Raw genomic sequence first — 19,683 nt, forward strand, 5'->3', positions numbered from 1 at the left:
TGGCACAAATAACTACATATGGGTATGATCTTGTGGCCATTACAGAAACATGGCTGCAGGGTGACAATGCCTGGGAATTAAACATACCAGGTTATTTAACGATCAGGAAGGACAGGCAGGAAGGAAGGGGAGGTGGGGTGGCTATGTTAATAAAGGAAGGAATCACTGTAATACAGAGAAATGATATTGGGTCAAAAGATCAGGATAATGAAACAGTTTGGGTGGAGGTAAGGAATAATAAGGGGAAAAAAACACTAGTGGGCGTAGTCTATAGGCCTCCGAACAGTGGCAACTCTGTTGGACGGAGTATCAATCAGAAAATAGTTGAGGCTTGTAATAAGGGAACATCTATAATTATGGGGGATTTTAACTATCATATTAATTGGACAAATCAAATTGGGCAGGGCTGCCTTGAGGTTGAGTTCATTGAGTGTATTAGGGATGGGTTTCTTGAGCAGTATGTAACTGAACCGACCAGGGGGCAAGCAACCTTAGATCTGGTCCTGTGTAACGAGACGGGATTAATTAAAAATGTCCTAGTAGAGGATCCCCTTGGAATGAGTGACCATAACATGGTTGAATTCCATATTCAATTAGAGGGTGAGAAGGTTGGATCTCAAACAAGCGTGCTAAGCTTGAATAAAGGAGACTATGAAGGTATAAGAGCGGAATTTAGTAGAGTGGATTGGGAAAATAGATTTAAGGGTAAGACGATACATGATCAGTGGTGTACATTTAAGGAGTTATTTTACAACTTCCAAAAAATATATATTCCACTGAGAAGAAAAGGGTGTAAAAGAAAAGACAGCCATCCGTGGCTAAGTAAAGAAATTAAGGATAGTATTCGACTAAAAACAAGGGCATATAAGGTAGCCAAATCTAGTGGGAGGATAGAGGATTGGGAAAACTTTAAAAGACAGCAAAAAATAACAAAAAGATTGATTAAGTAAGGGAAGATAGATTATGAAAGTAAATTAGCAAAAAATATAAAAACAGATAGTAAGAGTTTTTACAGTTATATAAAAAGAAAAAGGGTGGCTAAAGTAAATGTTGGTCCCTTAGAGGATGAGACTGGGAAATTAAATGGTGGGAAATATGGAGATGGCAAAAACACTGAATGAATATTTTGTATCAGTCTTTACAGTAGAAGACACTAAGAATATCCCAACACTGGGCAAACAGGGGGCTAAAGGGGGGGAGGAGCTAAACACGATCAAAATCACTAAGGAAGTGGTACTCGGTAAAATAATGGGACTCAAGGCGGATAAATCACCTGGACCTGATGGCTTACATCCTAGGGTCTTGAGGGAAGTGGCGGTAGGGATTGTGGATGCATTGGTAATAATTTTCCAAAACTCCCTGGACTCGGCAAAGGTCCCGGCAGACTGGAAAACTGCTAATGTAACACCCTTATTTAAAAAGGGCAGTAGACAGAAGGCTGGAAACTATAGACCGGTTAGCCTAACATCTGTTGGAGGTAAAATTTTGGAGTCCATTATTAAGGAGACAGTAACAGGACATTTGGATAATCATAATTTAATAGGACAAAGTCAGCATGGTTTTATGAAGGGGAAGTCATGTTTGACAAATTTGCTGGAGTTCTTTGAGGAAGTAACATATAGGGTGGATAAAGGGGAACCAGTGGACGTAGTGTATTTAGACTTCCAAAAGGCATTTGACAAGGTGCCACACAGAAGATTATTGCTTAAGATAAAAAATCACGGGATTGGGGGTAATATTCTGGCATGGATAGAGGATTGGCTATCTAACAGAAGGCAGAGTTGGGATAAATGGTTCATTCTCAGACTGGCAATCAGTAACTAGTGGTGTTCCGCAGGGGTCAGTGCTGGGTCCCCAACTCTTTACAATCTATATTAACGATTTGAAGGAGGGGACCGAGTGTAACATATCAAAGTTTGCAGATGATACTAAGATGGGAGGGAAAGTAGTGAGTGAGGAGGACATACAAAACCTGCAAGGGGACATAGACAGGCTAAGTAAGTGGGCAGAGATTTGGCAGATGGAATACAATACTGGAAAGTGTGAGGTTATGCACTTTGGCAGGAAAAATCGTAGAGCAAGTTATTATCTTAATGGCAAGAAACTGGAAAGTACTGAAGTACAAAGGGATCTGGGGGTCCTGGTGCACGAAACTCAAAAGGTTAGTATGCAGGTGCAGCAAGTGATTAAGAAGGCCAATGGAATGTTGGCTTTCATTGCTAGGGGGATAGAATATAAAAATAGGGAGGTATTGCTTCAGTTGTACAAGGTATTGGTGAGACCGCACCTGGAATACTGCGTACAGTTTTGGTGTCCATACTTAAGAAAGGACATACTTGCTCTCGAGTCAGTACAAAGAATGTTCACTCGGTTAATCCCGGGGATGAGGGGATGGACATATGAGGAGAGGTTGAGTAGATTGGGACTCTACTCATTGGAGTTCAGAAGAATGAGAGGCGATCTTATTGAAACATATAAGATTGTGAAGGGGTTGGATCGGGTGGATGCGGGGAAGATGTTCCCGATGATGGGTGAAACTAGAACTAGGGGGCATAGTCTTAGAATAAGGGGCTGCTCTTTCAAAACTGAGATGAGGAGGAAGTACTTCACTCAGAGGGTGGTAGGTCCATGGAATATGCTGCCCCAAAAAGCTGTAGAAGCTACATCATTACATAAATTTAAAACAGAAATAGACAGTTTCCTAGAAGTAAAGGGAATTAAGGGTTATGGGGAGTGGGCAGGAATTTGGACATGAGTCTAGGTTCGGATCGGTCATGGCCCTGTGGGTAGCGGAGCGGGCCCAGGGGCCGTATAGCCTGATCCTGCTCCTATTTCATGTGTCTAATTCTGTTAGATTCAGGAGATGGTTCTGTGATAGTGGATTGGCGGTTAGGATCAGATCAGCCATGATCTTATTGAATGGCGGAGCAGGCTCGAGGGGCCGATTGGCCTACTCCTGCTCCTATTTCTTATGTTCTTATTGGTGAGGATGAGGTCAAGTAGGTTTTTCCCTCATGTTGGTTCTCTCACCACCTGTCGCAGTCCCAAACTGGCAGCTATGTCCTTCTGGACTCAGCCAGCTTGATCAGTAGTGGTGCTACCGAGCCACTCTTGGTGATGGACATTGAAGTCCCCCACCCAGAGTACATTCTGTGCCCTTGCTACTCTCAGTGTTTCTTCGAAGTGGTGTTCAACGTGGACGAGTACTGTTTCATCAGCTGAGAGTGGGCGGTAGGTGGTAATCAGCAGGAGGTTTCCTTGCCTATGCTTGACCTGAAGCCATGAGACTTCATGGGGTCCGGAGTTAATGTTGAGGACTCCCAGGGCCACTCCTTCCCGATTGTATACCATTGTGCCAGCAACCCTAGGACAGGACATACCCAGGGATGGTGATGGAGGAGTCTGGGACATTGGCTGAAAGGTGTGATTCTGTGAGTGTGACTATGTCAGGCTGCTGCTTGGCTAGTCTGTGGGACAGCTCTCCCAATTTTGGCACGCGAGGACTTTGCAGGGTCGATTGGGCTGGGTGTGTCGTTGTCGTGTCCGTAGCCGGTGCCAAGGTCGATACTGGGTGGTCCGTCTTGTTTTATTCTCATTATTGTGTTTATTAGCGGTTTGTTACAAATGAGTGGCTTGCTAGGCCATTTCAGAGGGCAGTTAAGAGTCATAGGCCTAGAAATTGAGTATAGCCCTGTTTGGGGCGCCAGCCTCGCCAGGGTGCTAAAAGTAGCGCCCTGGAAGCATTCGCGGCCACCTGCCGGAAATTCAGTTGGAGCGCCCCAGAGGGAAGCGTGGCGCTACTGGAGGCGCCCCGCATCCCTCTTGGGGCGCTGCGACTGAATATCGTTGTGCAACGTGGCGCGTCGCGCTGCGGTACTGCAGGCCTTCCTTCCCTACTTAAAGGGGAGGGGCCTTGTTCAGCGCGATCTGGGGCCCAGCTGGACCCCCGAGGATTGCAAGTGCAGGCCCAAGAGCCTGGCACTTCTCCTTGGTGCCGGGCTCTTGGAATGCAGCCGACACTCCGCGGGGGCGGGGGGGGGCATCAGGAGGCCGGGGACGGGAGCGCAGAGAGGTGCTGGCAGGCGGCCAACAGCAAAACTGGCCGCCCCACACCTCTCTAATTTGCGCCTCCACCGCCGCAGGTACGTCCCCCCGAACTGGTTGCACACAGCGTCCGACGGTAAATCGGGGCGCTTCCAAATATTGCGGCCGGGGCGTCAGCAGGGCGCTGCGCACACCGATGACGTCATCGGTAGCGGCGCAGCGCTAACGGCTAGCGCCACCACGAGCGTCCCGTGGAATTTAGCGGGAGGCGTGGCCAGTGGCTTGCGACACACTTAACGCCCTCTTAAGGTGCTAACGGGTGGCGCAGCCTACTGAATTTCTCGGCCATAGAGTTATAGTGATAGGCCTAGAAATTCAGGGGCGCTAGGCTCGCCTGGGCGCCGGAATTACCGCTGCGAACGGAGCCGCTTGTGCCATCCCGATATTCAGTTTCAGCGCCCCAAACGGAAGCGGGGCGCTGCTCGAGGCGCCCCGCGTCCCTCTTGGGGCGCTGCAGCTGAATATCGCAGCGCAACGTGCTGCGCTGCGGTACTGCAGGCCTTCCTCCCCTTCTTAAAGGGGAGGGGCCTGCACCAGCGCGATCAGAGATCGCGAGTGCCGGCAAAAGAGCCCGGCACCGAGGAGAAGTGCCGGGCTCTTGGGACACAGTCGGCACTGCCCGGGGGGGGGGGCTCAGGAGGCCGGGGACGGCGGCGCGAGGAGGTGCTGGCAGGCGGCCAGCAAAAAAAATGGCCGCCCCGCACCTCCCCTTTAATTAGCGCCACTGCCGCCGCAGGTAGGCCCCCCTGACCCAGTCGCAAATTGCGACCGACATTACAGCAGGGGGCGCGACCAAATATCGCGACCGGGGCGGTAGCGGGGCGCTGCGCACACCGATGACGTCATCGGTGGCGGCGCAGCACTGCAGGCTAACGCCGCCATTAGCACCCTGCTAAATTTTGCGGGCGGCGTGGCCAGTGGCGCTAAACCCATTAAGTGCACTCTTTGGGTGCTAACTGGTGGCACAGCCCACTGAATTTCTAGGCCATAGAGTCATAACGGCACAGAAGGAGGCCATTCGGCCCATCGAGTCCGTGCTGGCTCTCTGTGGGTCTGGAGTCACATATAGGCCAGTAAGGTAAGGACGGCAGATTTCCTTCTCTAAAGGACATTAGTGAACCAGATGGGTTTTTACGACAATATGATAGTTTCATGGTTACCATTACTGATTTTATTTAATTAACTGAATTTAAATTCCCCAGCTGCCATGGTGGGATTTTAACTCACATCTCTGGACCATTAGTCCAGGCCTCTGGATTACTAGCCCAGTAACAGCCACCTGAGAGAGCAGACATGGCCTCGGTTTAACGACTCATCCAAAAGACGGCACCTCCGACAGTGCAGCAGTCGCTCAGTACTGCACTGGAGTGTCAGCCTAGATTTTTGTGCTCAAGTCTCTGGAGTGGGACTTGAACCCACAAACTTCTGACTCAGAAGCAAGGGTGCTACCAACTCAGCCACAGCTGAGTGGAAAACTCAGTGTTACTGTTACCGTTGTGTATGAGCACATTCGGGTATTCACAGTGGTTTATGTAAGGTGAGTATTTTTACTGGAAGCGCTGGTGCTGGGAATGATTGCTGGTTTCATAGAATGGTTACAGCACGGAAGGCAGCCATTCGGCTCATCGAGCCCACGCCAGCTCCTTGCAACAGCAGCTCAGCTAGTCCCACTCCCCTGCCCTTTCCCCGCAGCCCTACAAATGTTTTTCTTTCAGGTACTTATCCAACTCCCTTTTGAAAGCCGTGATTCAGTCTGCCTCCACCACCCTTTCAGGCAGTGCTTTCCAGATCCTAACCACTCGCTGCGTAAAAAAGTTTTTTCTTATGTCGCCTTTGGCTCTTTTGCCAATCACCTTAAATCTGTGTCCTCTGGTTCTTGACCCTTCCACCAATGGGAACAGTTTCTCTCTTATCTATTCTGTCCAGACCCCTCATGATTTTGAACACCTCTATCAAATCTCCTCTCAATTTTCTCTGCTCCAAGGAGAACAACTCCAGCTTTTCCAGTCTATCCATGTAACTGAAGTCCCTCATCCCTGGAATCATTCTCATAAATCTTTTCTGCACCCTGGTGCCAGGGTCAATGTTGGAGTGAAAATAGATTCACACAAGTCTGTCGTAAAATAGCAGCACAGAGTTTATTATCAGAACGTTCCGGGAGAAGATCAAAGACCCCGCGATCTTGTGATACCCTTCTCAACGATACAATGGTAGACAGCTACTTTTATACAGTTCAAAAGTCGGAAAAGTACAGCAGTTCGCAGTTATTACATCATTTATGCCTTAAGCCAATCCTGAAGCCTTAGCAACTAATTGTCCTCCAATCACAGTCTCTTCATAACAACTTATCTATAACTAGCACTTTGTTAACTGACCCATTCTCTTGGTTTCGCTTTCTCCCAACTGAAGCTGGTCACCTGGACATTACAGTCCGGTTTTTGCCGTTACTGAGGCTTGACCTACTGAGGTACTAACCAGTGATTGGATACAGCTCAGGCATCTAAGTTAATTATAAAATATTGTTTGGAAAGGAAACTCGCTACTTCCCTTTTACGCTACTGCAACAAACTGCCACAGTGTCAAGCTACTGTTTCTGTAAAACTAACACACAGGCTTTAAGATTAACCCCTAATCTCTAAACACACTGATATTCAAACAAAGATTTTCCCTTAATGATTTTTACCCCTTTCAGTCAAGGATGTCACTGAGCGGCTGCAGGACATTCTGAGGGGGGAGGGTGAACAGCCAGAGGTCGTGGTCCATATCGGTACCAACGACATAGGTAGAAAGTGGGACGAGGTCCTGCAAGCATTATATAGGGAGCTAGGAAATAAATTGAAAAGCAGGACCTCAAAGGTAGTAATCTCAGGATTACTCCCAGTGCCACGTGCTAGCGAGAGCAGAAATAGGAGAATAGACCAGATGAATGCGTGGCTGGAGAGATGGTGTAGGAGGGAGGGATTTAAATTCCTGAGGCATTGGGACCGATTCTGGGGGAGGTGGGACCTGTACAAGCTGGACAGGTTACACCTCAGCAGAACCGGAACCAATATCCTCGCAGGGGGGTTTGCTAGTGCTGTTGGGAAGGATTTAAACTAGTTTGTCAGGGGGCTGGGAACCTAAGTGTGGGCCCAGAACAGAGAGAAACAAAGCTGGAAGTGCAAGTTAGAAAAGTAGTCAGCAAAACTAGTAGGGAGCAGAAACAAAGGCCAACAGTAAAGAGGGTCAAAGTGCAGACAAATATTAAACAGGCAAAGTTGAAGGCACTTTATCTAAATGCACGTAGCATTCGCAACAAGGTGGATGAATTAATGGCACTAATAGAAGTAAATGGGTATGATGTAATTGCCATTACAGAGACATGGTTGCAGGGTAACCAAAGCTGGGAACTGAATGTTCCAGGGTACTCAACATTTAGGAAGGACAGACAAAAAGGAAAAGGAGGTGGCATATCGCTGTTAATAAGGGATGAGATCGGTACGGTAGAGATAAAAGATCTTGGCTTGGCAGATCGTGACATAGAACTGGAATCAGTTTGGGTGGAGCTAAGAAACAGCAAAGGGCGGAAAACATTGGTGGGAGTTGTGTATAGGCCACCAAACAGTAGTGGTAATGTAGGGCACAGTATCAATCAAGAGATTAGAAGTGCATGTAACAAGGGCAATACGGTAATCATGAGGGACTTTAATCTACATATTGACTGGGCAAATCAAATTACCACTAATGGTGTGGAGGACGAATTCATGGAATGCATGCAAGATGGTTTCCTGGATCAGTAGGTGGAGGAACCAACCAGGGAACAGGCTATTCTGGATCTGGTACTGTGTAATGAGAAAGGGCTAATCAATAATCTTGTGGTAAAGGGGCCTTTAGGGACAAGTGACCATAAGATGATTGAATTTTATATTAAGTTTGAGAGTGATGTAGTCCAATCTGAAACTAAGGTCTTCAATCTAAACAGAGGAAACTACAAGGGTATGAGGGACAAGTTGGCCATGGTAGATTGGGAGACTACACTAAAAGGTATGAAGGTGGACATACAATGGCTAACATTCAAGGAAATAATGCATAATTTGCTACAAACATATATTCCTCTAGGGCATAAAAACCCAAAAAGGAAAAGTGATCCAACCATGGCTAACAAAAGAAATTAAAGCTAGTATTAAGTCAAAGGAGGAAGCTTATAAAGTTGCCAGAAAAAGCAGTCAGCTGAGGGTTGGGATCTGTTTCGAAATCAGCAAAGGGGGACCAAGAAATTGATAAAGAAAGGGAATATGGAATATGAGCACAAACTAGCGAAAAATATAAAAATGGATTGTAAAAGCTTCTATAGGTATGTGAAAAGGAAAAGACTGGCGAAGGTAAATGCAGGTCCTTTACAGTCAGACGGGAGAATTTATAATGGGGAATGAGGAAATGGCAGAGAAATTAAATAAATACTTTGTTTCTGTCTTCACGGAGGAAGACACAAAAAACCTCCCAGAAATACGAGAAAACCAAGGGTGTGGCGAGAATGAGGAACTTAAAGAAATTATTAGTAAAAAAACAGTACTAGTAAAATTAATGGGACTAAAAGTCGATAAATCCCAAGGATGACCTACATCCTAGGGTTTTGAAAGAGGTGGCCATTGGGATAGTGGACGCATTGGTTGTCATCTTCCAAAATTCTATAGATTCAGGAATGGTTCCTGCAGATTGGAGGATAGCAAATGTAACCCCGCTATTTAAGAAAGGAGGGAGAGAGAAAACGGGGAACTACAGACCTGTTAGCCTCACATCAGTAGTTGGGAAAATGCTGGAATCTATTATAAAGGATGCAATAACTGGGCACTTAGAAACAAATAGTAAGATTGGGCAGAGTCAACATGGATGTATGAAAGGAAAATCCTGTTTGACAAAACTATTGGAGTTCTTTGAGGATGTAACTAGTGGAGTAGACAAAAGGGAACCGGTAGATGTGGTATATCTAGATTTTCAAAGGGCCTTCGATAAGGTCCCACACAAGAAGTTGGTGAACAAAATTAGGGCACATGGAATTGGGGAAATATACCAGCATGGATTGAGAATTGGTTAACAGACAGAAAACAGAGAGTAGGGATAAACGGGTCTTTTTCAGGATGGCAGGCTGTGACTAATGGGGTACCACAAGGATCGGTGCTTGGGCCCCAGCTATTCACAATCTATATCAATGATTTGAATGAGGGGACTAAATGTAACATTTCCAAATTTGCTGATGATAAAGTTAGGTGTCAGTTGTGAAGAGGATGTGAAGAGGCTTCAAGGGAATCTTGACAAGCTCAGTGAGTGGGCAAGAATTTGGCAGATGGAATATAATGTGGATAAATGTGACGTTATACACTTTGGTAGAAAAAACAGAAAGGCAGAGTATTTCCTAAATGGTGAAAGATTGGAGAATGCAGATGTTCAAAAGGACCTGGGTGTCCTTGTACATGAGTCACTGAAAGTGAATGTGCAGGTGCAACATGCCATTAGGAAGGCAAATGGTATACTGGCCTTCATTACAAGAGGATTTGAGTACAGGAGTAAAGAAGTCTTACTCCAATTATATAGGGCCTTGGTGAGACCACACCTGGAGTACTGTGTACAATTTTGGTCTCCTTACCTAAGGAAGGATATACTTGCCATAGAGGGAGTGCAACGAAGGTTCACGAGATTGATTCCTGGGATGGCGGGACTGTCGTACGAGAAGAGATTGAGTAAACTAGGCCTGTATTCTCTTGATTTCAGAAGAATGAGAGGGGATCTCATTCAAGCATACAAAATTATTCTAGGGCTTGATAGGGTGGATGCTGGGAGAATGTTTCCTTTGGCTGGGGAGTCTAGAACCAGGGGCCACAGCCTCAGGATAAAGGGTAGGCCATTCAGGACTGGGATGAGAAGAAATTGCTTCACACAGAGGGTGGTGAATCTTTGGAATTCTCTACCCCAGAGGGCGGTGGAGGCTCAGTCATTGGGTATATTCAAAACAGAAGTCGATAGATTTCTGACTAGTAAGGGCATCAAGGGATATGGCGATAGGGCCGGTGAATGGAGTTGAGGCAGAGGATCAGCCATGATCTCATTGAATGGCGGAGCAGGCTCGAAGGGCCGAGTGGCCTACTCCTGCTATTTCTTATCTTCTTATGTTCTCTAAGGCCTTCACATCCTTCCTAAAGTGCGGGGCCCAGAATTGGACACAATGCTCCAGTTGAGGCCGAACCAGTGTTTTATACAGGTTCATCATAATTTCCATATTTCTGTACTCTATACCTCTATTCATGAAGCCGAGGATCCCATAAGCTTTTTTAACTGCTTTCTCAACCTGCCCTGCCACCTTCAATGATTTGTGCACATGTACCCCCAGGTCTCTCCGTTCATGCACTTCCTTTAAGATTGTACCCTTTAGTTTATATTTCCTCTCCTCATTCTTTCTACCAAAATGTATTTACTACGCACTTTTCTGTGTTAAATTTCATCTGTCACATGTCCGCCCATTCCACCAGCCTGTCTATGTCCTCTTGAAGTCTATCACTAGCCTCTGCCTAGGGTGAGAAAGTTGTATCTCAAACCAGTGTCCTGAACTTAAACAAAGGCAAATACAATGGCATGAGGGCAGAACTGGCTAAAGTGGACTGGAAAAATAAATTAAAGGGTAAGACAATTGAAATACAGTGGCGGATATTTAAGGAGATATTTCATAACTCTCAACAAAAATATATTCCAGTGAGAAAGATTGAGAAGGGAGCACCATCTGTGGCTAACTAAGGAAGTAAAGGATGGTATCAAATTGAAAATGAAGGCATACAATGTTGCCAAGATTGGTGGGAGGCCAGAGGATTGGGACATTTTTAAAACCAGCAAAGGTTGACTAAAAAAATAATAGAGAAGGTGAATTATGAGAGTAAACTGGCAAGAAATATTAAAACAGATAGTAAGAGCTTCTACAAGTATATAAAAAGGAAGAGAGTAGCTAAAGTAAACGTTGGTCCCTTAGAGGATGAGACGGGGAATTAATAATGGGGAACGGGGAAATGGCAGAGACTCTGAACAAATATTTTGCATCTGTCTTCACAGTAGAAGACACTAAGAACATCCCAATAATGGATAATCAAAGGGCCACAGGGAGGGGGGGAACTAAAGACAATCACCATCACTAAGGAAAAAGTACTTGATAAGAGAATGGGACTAAAAGATGACAAGTCCCCTGGACCAGATAGCCTGCATCCCAGGGTCTTAAAAGAAGTGGCTGCAGAGATAGTGGATGCATTGGTTGCAATTTACCAAAATTCCCTAGACTCTGGAGAGGTCCCAGTGGATTGCAAAACCGCAAATGTAACACCCCTATTTAAGGAGGGAGACAGAAAGCAGTAAACTATAGACCAGTTAGCCTAACATCTGTCGTTGGGAAAATGCTGGAGTCCTTCATTTAGGAAGCAGTAGCAGGGCATTTGGAAAATCATAATGCAGTCGTCAAGCAGAGTCAGCATGGTTTTATGAAAGGGAAATCATGTTTAACAAATTTGCTGGAGTTCTTTGAGGATGTAACGAGTAGGGTGGACAAAGGTGAGCCAGTGGATGTGATGTATTTGGATTTCCAGAAGGCATTTGATAAGGTGCCACATAAAAGGTTACTGCATAAGATAAGAGCTCACGGAATTGGGGGTAATATATTAGCATGGATAGATAATTGGCTAACTAACAGAAAGCAGAGAGTCGGGATAAATGAGTCATTTTCCGGTTAGCAAACGGTAACTAGTGGGGTGCCACAGGGATCGGTGCTGGGGCCTCAACTATTTACAATCTATATTAATGACTTGGATGAAGGGACCGAGTGTAATGTAGCCAAGTTTGCGGATGATACAAAGATGGGTGGGAAAGCAAGTTGTGCAGAGGACTCAAAGAATCTGCAGAGCGATAAAGACAGGCTAAGTGAGTGGGCAAACATTTGGCAGATGGAGTATAATGTGGGAAAGTGCGAGGTTATTCACTTTGGCAGGAAAAATAAAAAAGCGAATTATTATTTAAATGGAGAGAGATTACAAAATGCTAGTTCAGAGGGATTTGGGGGTCCTTGTGCATGAAACACAAAAAGTTAGCATGCAGGTACAGCAAGCAATCAAAAAGGCAAATGGAATGTTGGCCTTTATTGCAAGGGGGTTGGAATATAAAAGCAGGGAAGTCCTGCTACAACTACAGGGTGCTGGTGAGACCACACCAGGAGTACTGCGTACAGCTTTGTTCTCCTTATTTAAGGAAGGATATACTTGCATTGGAGGCAGTTCAGAGACGATTCACTAGGTTAATTCCAGAGATGAGAGGGTTGACTTATGAAGAAAGGTTGAGCAGGTTGGGCCTATACTCATTGGAATTTAGAAGGATGAGAGGTGATCTTATTGAAACATATAAGTTACTGAGGGGCTCGACAAGGTAGATGCAGAGAGGATGTTTCCCCTCGTGGGGAAATCTAGAACTCGGGGGCATAGTTTCAGCATAAAGGGTCGCCCTTTTAAAACTGAGATGAGGAGGAAATTTTTCTCTCAGGGGGTCGTAAATCTGTGGAATTCTCTGCCCGAGAGAGTCATGGAGGCTGGGTCATTAAATACATTTAAGGTGGAGATAGACAGATTTTTGCAAGATAAGGGAGTGAAGGGTTATGGGGAGTGGGCTTTGAACCCAAGATCAGCCATAATCTTATTGAATGGTGGAGCAGGCTCGAGGGGCCGAGTGGCCTATTCCTGCTCTTTTTTATGTTCTCCTCACAGTTCACTATACTTCCAAGTTTTGTGTCATAAGCAAATTTTGAAATTGTGCCCTGTACACCCACATCCAAGTCATCATTAATATACATCAAGAAAAGCAGTGGTCCTAGAACCGACCCCTGGGGAACACCACTGTATACCTTCCTCCAGTTTGAAAAACAACCGTTCACAGGAACGTTATCAGACAAATTCAGCACCGAGCCCCATAAGGCGATATCAGGGCAGATGACCAAAAGCTTGGTCAAAAAAAAGCAGCCGCGCTTCAGATCCCTTACCCTCTAAAAGGCAATGAAATTTCCTTTTGCGGCCCTTCCATAGTCTGATCATATTGCTGCTTCTGTCCTGAAGGTTAATCTCACACTGAAATGGATCCCAATATTGTCAGTGTGGAGGGAACCCCTGATCCATGTTTAATATTCAGCATCATTGGTTGTATCAGAAGGTGAAATGAGTAAAGGACTGTCAGCTATTTCCCCCAATCGGGATTATCCTCTGAGTGTTTCCGGGACCCCAGCGGCTTATTGACCATTCTACCCAGCTCAGTCCTGGGGTGCCGCTGTTGTCCCTTCACGAACAGCAGCAGCTCCTGTTGTGCCGGTCTTGGCTGCAGCTGTTCGTTGCGTTGTTGGCCTTCGTAGCGAGAGGGTTTGAGTACAGGAACAAGGATGTCTTGCTGCAATTGTACAGGGCCTTAGTGAGACCACACCTTGAGTATTGTGTGCAGTTTTGGTCGCCTTATCTGAGGAAGGACGTTCTTGCCATGGAGGGAGTGCAGCGAAGATTCACCAGGCTGACACCTGGGATGGCAGGAATGAACATAAGAACATACGAAATAGGAGCAGGAGTAGGCCAATCGGCCCCTCGAGCCTGCTCCACCATTCAATAAGATCATGGCTGATCTGATTCTAACCTCAAATCTTCTATCACTGTGCATCCACCCGAACCCATGTGATCTCCCGGGAGAGGCGAAAAACCAGATAAAGACCCAATGGCCAATTTGGGAGAAAACAACCTGGGAAATTCCTCTCCGACCCATCTAGGCGATCGAAATTCTTCCAGGAGATCACTCTGTCCCTATATTTTCCACAGTACTTACCTTCTGTAAAGGCGATCTCCACCCCAGCCAGGAACAGGAATAAAACCATCTCCTGAAATCTAACACAGAATTAGAACACAGTAGGAGCAGAACCAGGCTACACGGCCCCTGGGCCCGCTCCACTACCCACAGGGCCATGACCATTCCGAACCTAGACTCGTGTCCAATTTCCTGCCCGCTCCCCGTAACCCTTAATTCCCTTTACTTCTAGGAAACTATCTATGTCTGTTTTAAATTTATTTAATGATGTAGCTTCTACAGCTTTCTGGGGCAGCAAATTCCACAAACCTACCACCCTCTGAGTGAAGAAGTTTCTCCTCATCTCAGTTTTGAAAGAGCAGCCCCTTATTTTAAGATTATGCCGCCTAGTTCTAGTTTCACCCATCATTGGGAACATCCTCACCGCATCCACCCGATCAAGCCCCTTCACAATCTTATATGTTTCAATAAGATCGCCTCTCATTCTTCTGAACTCCAATGAGTAGTGTCCCAATCTACTCAACCTCTCCTCATATGACCACCCCCTCATCCCCGGGATTAACCGAGTGAACCTTCTTTGTACTGACTCGAGAGCAAGTATGTCTTTTCTTAAGTATGGACACCAAAACTGTATGCAGTATTCCAGGTGCGGTCTCACCAATACCTTGTACAACTGCAGCAATACCTCCCTGTTTTTATATTCCATCCCCCTAGCAATAAAAGCCAACATTCCATTGGCCTTCTTGATCATTTGCTGCACCTGCATACTAACTTTGAGTTTCGTGCACCAGGACCCCCAGATCCCTTTGTACTACAGTACTTTCCACTTTCTTGCCATTAAGATAATAACTTGCTCTATGATTTTTCCTGCCAAAGTGCATAACCTCACACTTTCCAGTATTCCATGACGTATGAGGCGAGATTGGGTCGAATGGGCTTATACTCGCTGGAGTTTAGAAGAATGAGAGGGGATCTCATTGAAACTTATAAAATTCTACCAGGACTAGACAGACTAGATGCAGGAAGGATGTTCCCGATGGCGGGGGAGTCCAGAACCAGGGGTCACAGTGTAAAGGGGTAAGCCATTTAGGAGAGATGAGGAGGAATTTCTTCACCCAGAGTGGTGAACCTGTGGAATTCTCTACCACAGAAGGCCGTAGGGGCCAATTCATTAAATATATTCAAGAAGGAGTTCGATATATTTCTCAAGGCTAAAGGGATCAAGGGATATGGGGAGAAGGCAGGGACAGGGTACTGAATTTGGATGATCAGCCATGATCTCATTGAATGGCGGAGCAGGCTCGAGGGGCCGAATGGCCTACTCCTGCTCCTATCTTCTATGTTTCTATGTCCCCGGGGCTCTGTCAGTATCGGGAGAAGGTCAATGTGGAGCCCGCAGAAATGTCAGTATTTCCAGGAATATGCTCAAGTTCTGTCTGAAAATGTCAATAATTTCTCACTGATACGGAACAAACTGAGGGAATCCAAGTGAGAGTTGGTTAGTTTGTCCGAGCCGAATCATAATTGATTATTTCCCGATTTACTGCTGTGATTCCATCCCGGGTACACGGATCAAATATTAGAGACAAACCAGTCAGGGAACTCACAGCGCAAAAGATTATCAGAGCTAAGTGATGGAAAGTCACCAAGTTACATTCAAAAGAAAAATTAAACACAAGTAATTATCTTTAGAAGCATAGAATAGTGCAGCACAGAAAGAGGTCATTCGGCCCATCAAGTCTACGCTGGCTCCTTCGAAGAGCAATCCAGTTAGTCCCACTCCCCGGCTCTTTCCCCATATCCCTGCAATTCTTTCTCCTTCAAGTATTTATCCAATTCTCTTTTGAATGCTACTGTTGAATCTGTTTCTACCATCCTAACAGGGAGTGCATTCCTAACCACTCATTGTGCAAAAGATTGGATTCCCTCAGTTTGTTCCATGTCAGTGAGAAATTACTGACATTTTCAGACAGAACTTGAGCATATTCCTGGAAATACTGAAACTTATGTCGCCTCTGGTTCTTTTGCCAATCAGCTTAAATCTATGCCCTCTGGTTAATGACCCTTCAGCCATTGGAAACTCTTTATTTACTCCATCTAAACCCTTTATGATTTTAAATACCTCCATTAACCTTCTCTGCTCTAAGGAGAAGAACCCCCAGCTTCTCCATGTAACACTAATCCCTCATCCCTGGAACCATTCTAGTAAATCTCTTCTGTACCCTGTCCAAAGCCTTCACGTCCTTCCTAAAGTGTGGTGCGCAGAATTGGACACAATACTCCAGCTCGGGCCGAACTAAAGTTTTATATAGGTTTAGCATAATTTCCTGGCTTTTGTACTCTCTGCCTCTATTTATAAAGCCCAGGATTCCATTTGCTTTATTAACTGCTTTGTTAACCTGTCCTGCCACCTTCAAAGATTTGTGCACAAGCACCCCCAGGCCTCTGTTTTTGCACCCCCTTCTAAAAATTGTACCATTTAGCTTGTATTGTCTCTCCTCATTCTTCCTAGCAAAATGCATCACCCCTCACTTTTCTACATAATCATAATCAACTTTATTGTCATTGTTAGTGCACAAGTGCAGTACAACGAAATGTAGGCTTGCGGCTCCCGAGAGTGTTGAATTTCATCTGCCATTTGTCCGCCTATTCCAACTGCCTATGTCTTCTAGTAGTCTATGACGATCTTCCTCGCTGTTTACTACACTTCCAAGTTGCGTGTCATCTGCAGATTTTGAAATTGTAACCTGTGCCCCCAAGTCCAAGTCATTAATGTACATCAAAAAACAGCAGCGGTCGTAGTACTGAATCCTGGGGAACACCACTATGTCCAGATATTCAGGATTAATGTGTGAAAGGGCCGTGGTAATTTATAATAATGTTTATCATTTTAAATTCGACACGAATGGGGCTTCCATAATGAAATGGTTTAATTTGATTTTTATTCGCTCGCTCCATTTTCCTTGTTGTACAATAAATAGTCCCCCGACGTGGAGGAGATGGAGAGATGCCCCGGGATCGGTGCTTTACATGTAGGGCTGGGAAAGTGAACCGGAGCCATCAGATATCAGAGTGTTATATCCTGTATATAAATACAGGAAACTTTGGTTTATCCGGAGGTTGTATGTCCGGAAACCTCGATCCACCGCCAGAAATCAGGAGCCGTTTTGTTAGGTTTTTTTTCTTCTCGTGGCTTTTTTTTCTTCTTCTCGTGGCTTTTTTTTCCCCAACAGTCAGGCTCTGGAAAGTCTCTCTGAAGCTGTTGCTAAGTTACAGAGACGCTTCCAAGGTACGGGCCGACTGTTTAGAAGCTGTTGCTAAGCAACAGTATTTGTTGTCAGATACGGAGATGAAAACCTCCGTATCCTTCAGAATTAGCGCTGGTTTGTCCGGCAGTTTTGATAGATCGGCAACAGCTCAGTCCAGTCGGTGCCGGATATCACAAAGTTTCCTGTACAGAGAATGTAACGGGTCTGTAACATGGTCCCCTGTTCCTGCAGCCTCTTCCCTTTGACCCTCCAGTCTCAGAGTCTCAGCCCAGAGCTGCCCCCCCATGAACCGCCATCAAATTATACAGCAGGGCGGGAGATTAGAAAACGGTCAGACTTTGAATAAATCACAGCAAGAAACAAAATCACTGACTGTGTTATTTTAACTTTCCCCCAGCTCCAGCCTCTCTGACTCTGGATCCGAACACAGCGAATCCCCAGCTCATCCTGTCTGAGGACCGGACCAGAGTGAGACTCGGAGACAAACCGCAGGCGGTCCCCGACACCCCGGAGAGGTTTGATTCCTGGGCTTTTGTCCTGGGATCGGAGGGATTCACATCAGGGAGACACTACTGGGAGGTGGAGGTGGGGGACAAGACTGAGTGGGGTGTGGGAGTGGCCCGTGAGTCTGCCAACAGGAGAGGGGAAATTGACCCGAATCCTGAGACCGGATACTGGACGGTGGGGCTGGGAAGTGGAAGTGATTATTTTGCCTTCACCTCCCCCTCATGGACCCCCCTCACCCAGAGTGTGGATCCCCGGAAGATCGGGGTGTACCTGGACTATGAGGGCGGACAGGTGTCATTTTACAATGCAGACAACATGTCCCATCTCCACACTTTCACCCACACTTTCACTGAGAGAATCTTTCCCATCTTCGATCCGGGGTGGAATATTGGCAAGAAAAACTCAGCAGCGTTGAAAATTCTCTGGGTTAAAGGTTACTAACAGTAAGGTGCCTGTTTCCATCATTTTACTCCTGGTGTCGGTATAAGCAACGTTCCCATTTACTGATGCTCTTTGCTGCCTGGTGTCTGTTAAGATCTGCAGTTTTTGATTCCCCTTATTCCCTGCTATCGCTATGAGGAACAATCCAAATTTCTGATTCTCTTTGCTAACTTGGTATCTGATTAAGTATCATTTAAGATCTGATACTATTTACTGGTGGGTGTCTGTATAAGGAACATTCCCAGCTTCCACTTCATTTGCTCCCTGGTATCTGTAAAAGGGACATGTCAAGTTTCTAATCCTATTTACTCCCTCTGTCTGTAAGGGACATTCCCAGTTTCTGAATCTCTTCATTCCCACATATTACTGTGCAACAAACATTTCCAATTGTAACTCGTTTTCTGAACAGTATCTAGCTCAGCTCCCACAGAACAACAGGACCCATTCACCAAATTCACCACCAACCGATCATTCGCAAAACATCTGTTCTGGCATAAACCCTCTCTCCTTCAGGGACCACAGCCTGGGCATTCCTGCTGGGGTATTACCGGACCAGCCATTAACCCATATCTGTAATATTCCTGTGGCTACTCTTTTTGTGGAGACGTTAATCCATTTAAAATAGACGGATGAGCACTTGCATTAAATAGCAGACAGAGAATGTCTCACCAACGGGCCAATCATTCATCTGCTGATATCAACAACATTGATATCGATGACTGTATTTCACAGGGGGAGGAGTTTACTTGGAAGAGATTTTGTGACTAAATATATACACCAGAGGGCAGACCTGTTAGTATGGTATCGAACATTTATTTCCTAACAGTGGCTTTAAGATTAGATGGGCCAATAGTGACTTCTGATTTGACTAACAAAGGATCCTGACACGACACAATTGAGAATCTCGCAATTGGCAATGATCAGAAAGTGAGTAAGATTAACTCCACAGAGACACAATTTGATATATTGCACTGGTGTGCAACAGTTCAAGTTGATGAAAACTGAGATAAAGTGACTCTTTAATAAAACCAAATTTGTACTTGCGAGATTGGACGTACTTGGATGGAAGTCACCTGGCCCATGAGCAGAGGAATATTACGGATACAGACAGAGTTTAACTCAGTGGACATTCTCACGGTGAATTTGGGCATTCAGATGGAGCACATCCAGATACTTCTACCAGCCAACCAACCCGATGAAGGAGACTGTATACAGAGGGGTTAATAAAAGGATCAACCTTGTTATTCATTGATGTCAATGTAAATAAACTGAGTTGATGTTACGTGGTTAATCAGACAATGATCTTGTGCACAAGTTGAAGTTTATATTTCATAGTAAAATCCAGCTGGAGTTCAGGGATTGCGATACATTTAATCAGCAGTTGTATCCAGGGGTGCTTAATGTTGTCTGTTAATGCTGGTTTACATCTACTCCACTATTGTTCTGTACTCCTTAATGTTTAATCTTGTGATGGTATTAGATAGGGTATATTAATTCATGGATATATATTAATAAAGGAATGAGTGCA

General features: G+C 45.4%; 1 protein-coding gene across 2 annotated transcripts in view; it reads left to right on the forward strand.

Moving 5' to 3' along the window:
• Positions 1-19,683, forward strand: part of LOC147096431 (zinc-binding protein A33-like) — a 49,755-nt gene extending 30,072 nt beyond the window's left edge. For both annotated transcript variants that reach the window (XM_085975193.1, XM_085975192.1), the window contains exon 6: positions 17,605-19,683. In XM_085975193.1, coding sequence (XP_085831319.1) covers positions 17,605-18,155 — 551 coding nt within the window. In that variant the 3' untranslated portion in view covers positions 18,156-19,683. The remainder of the gene's footprint in view (positions 1-17,604) is intronic.

Source organism: Somniosus microcephalus, unplaced genomic scaffold (genome assembly GCF_052327205.1).
Source record: "Somniosus microcephalus isolate GS21.2 unplaced genomic scaffold, FLI_Smic_1.0 unresolved_chr1, whole genome shotgun sequence".
Lineage (NCBI taxonomy): Eukaryota > Metazoa > Chordata > Chondrichthyes > Squaliformes > Somniosidae > Somniosus > Somniosus microcephalus.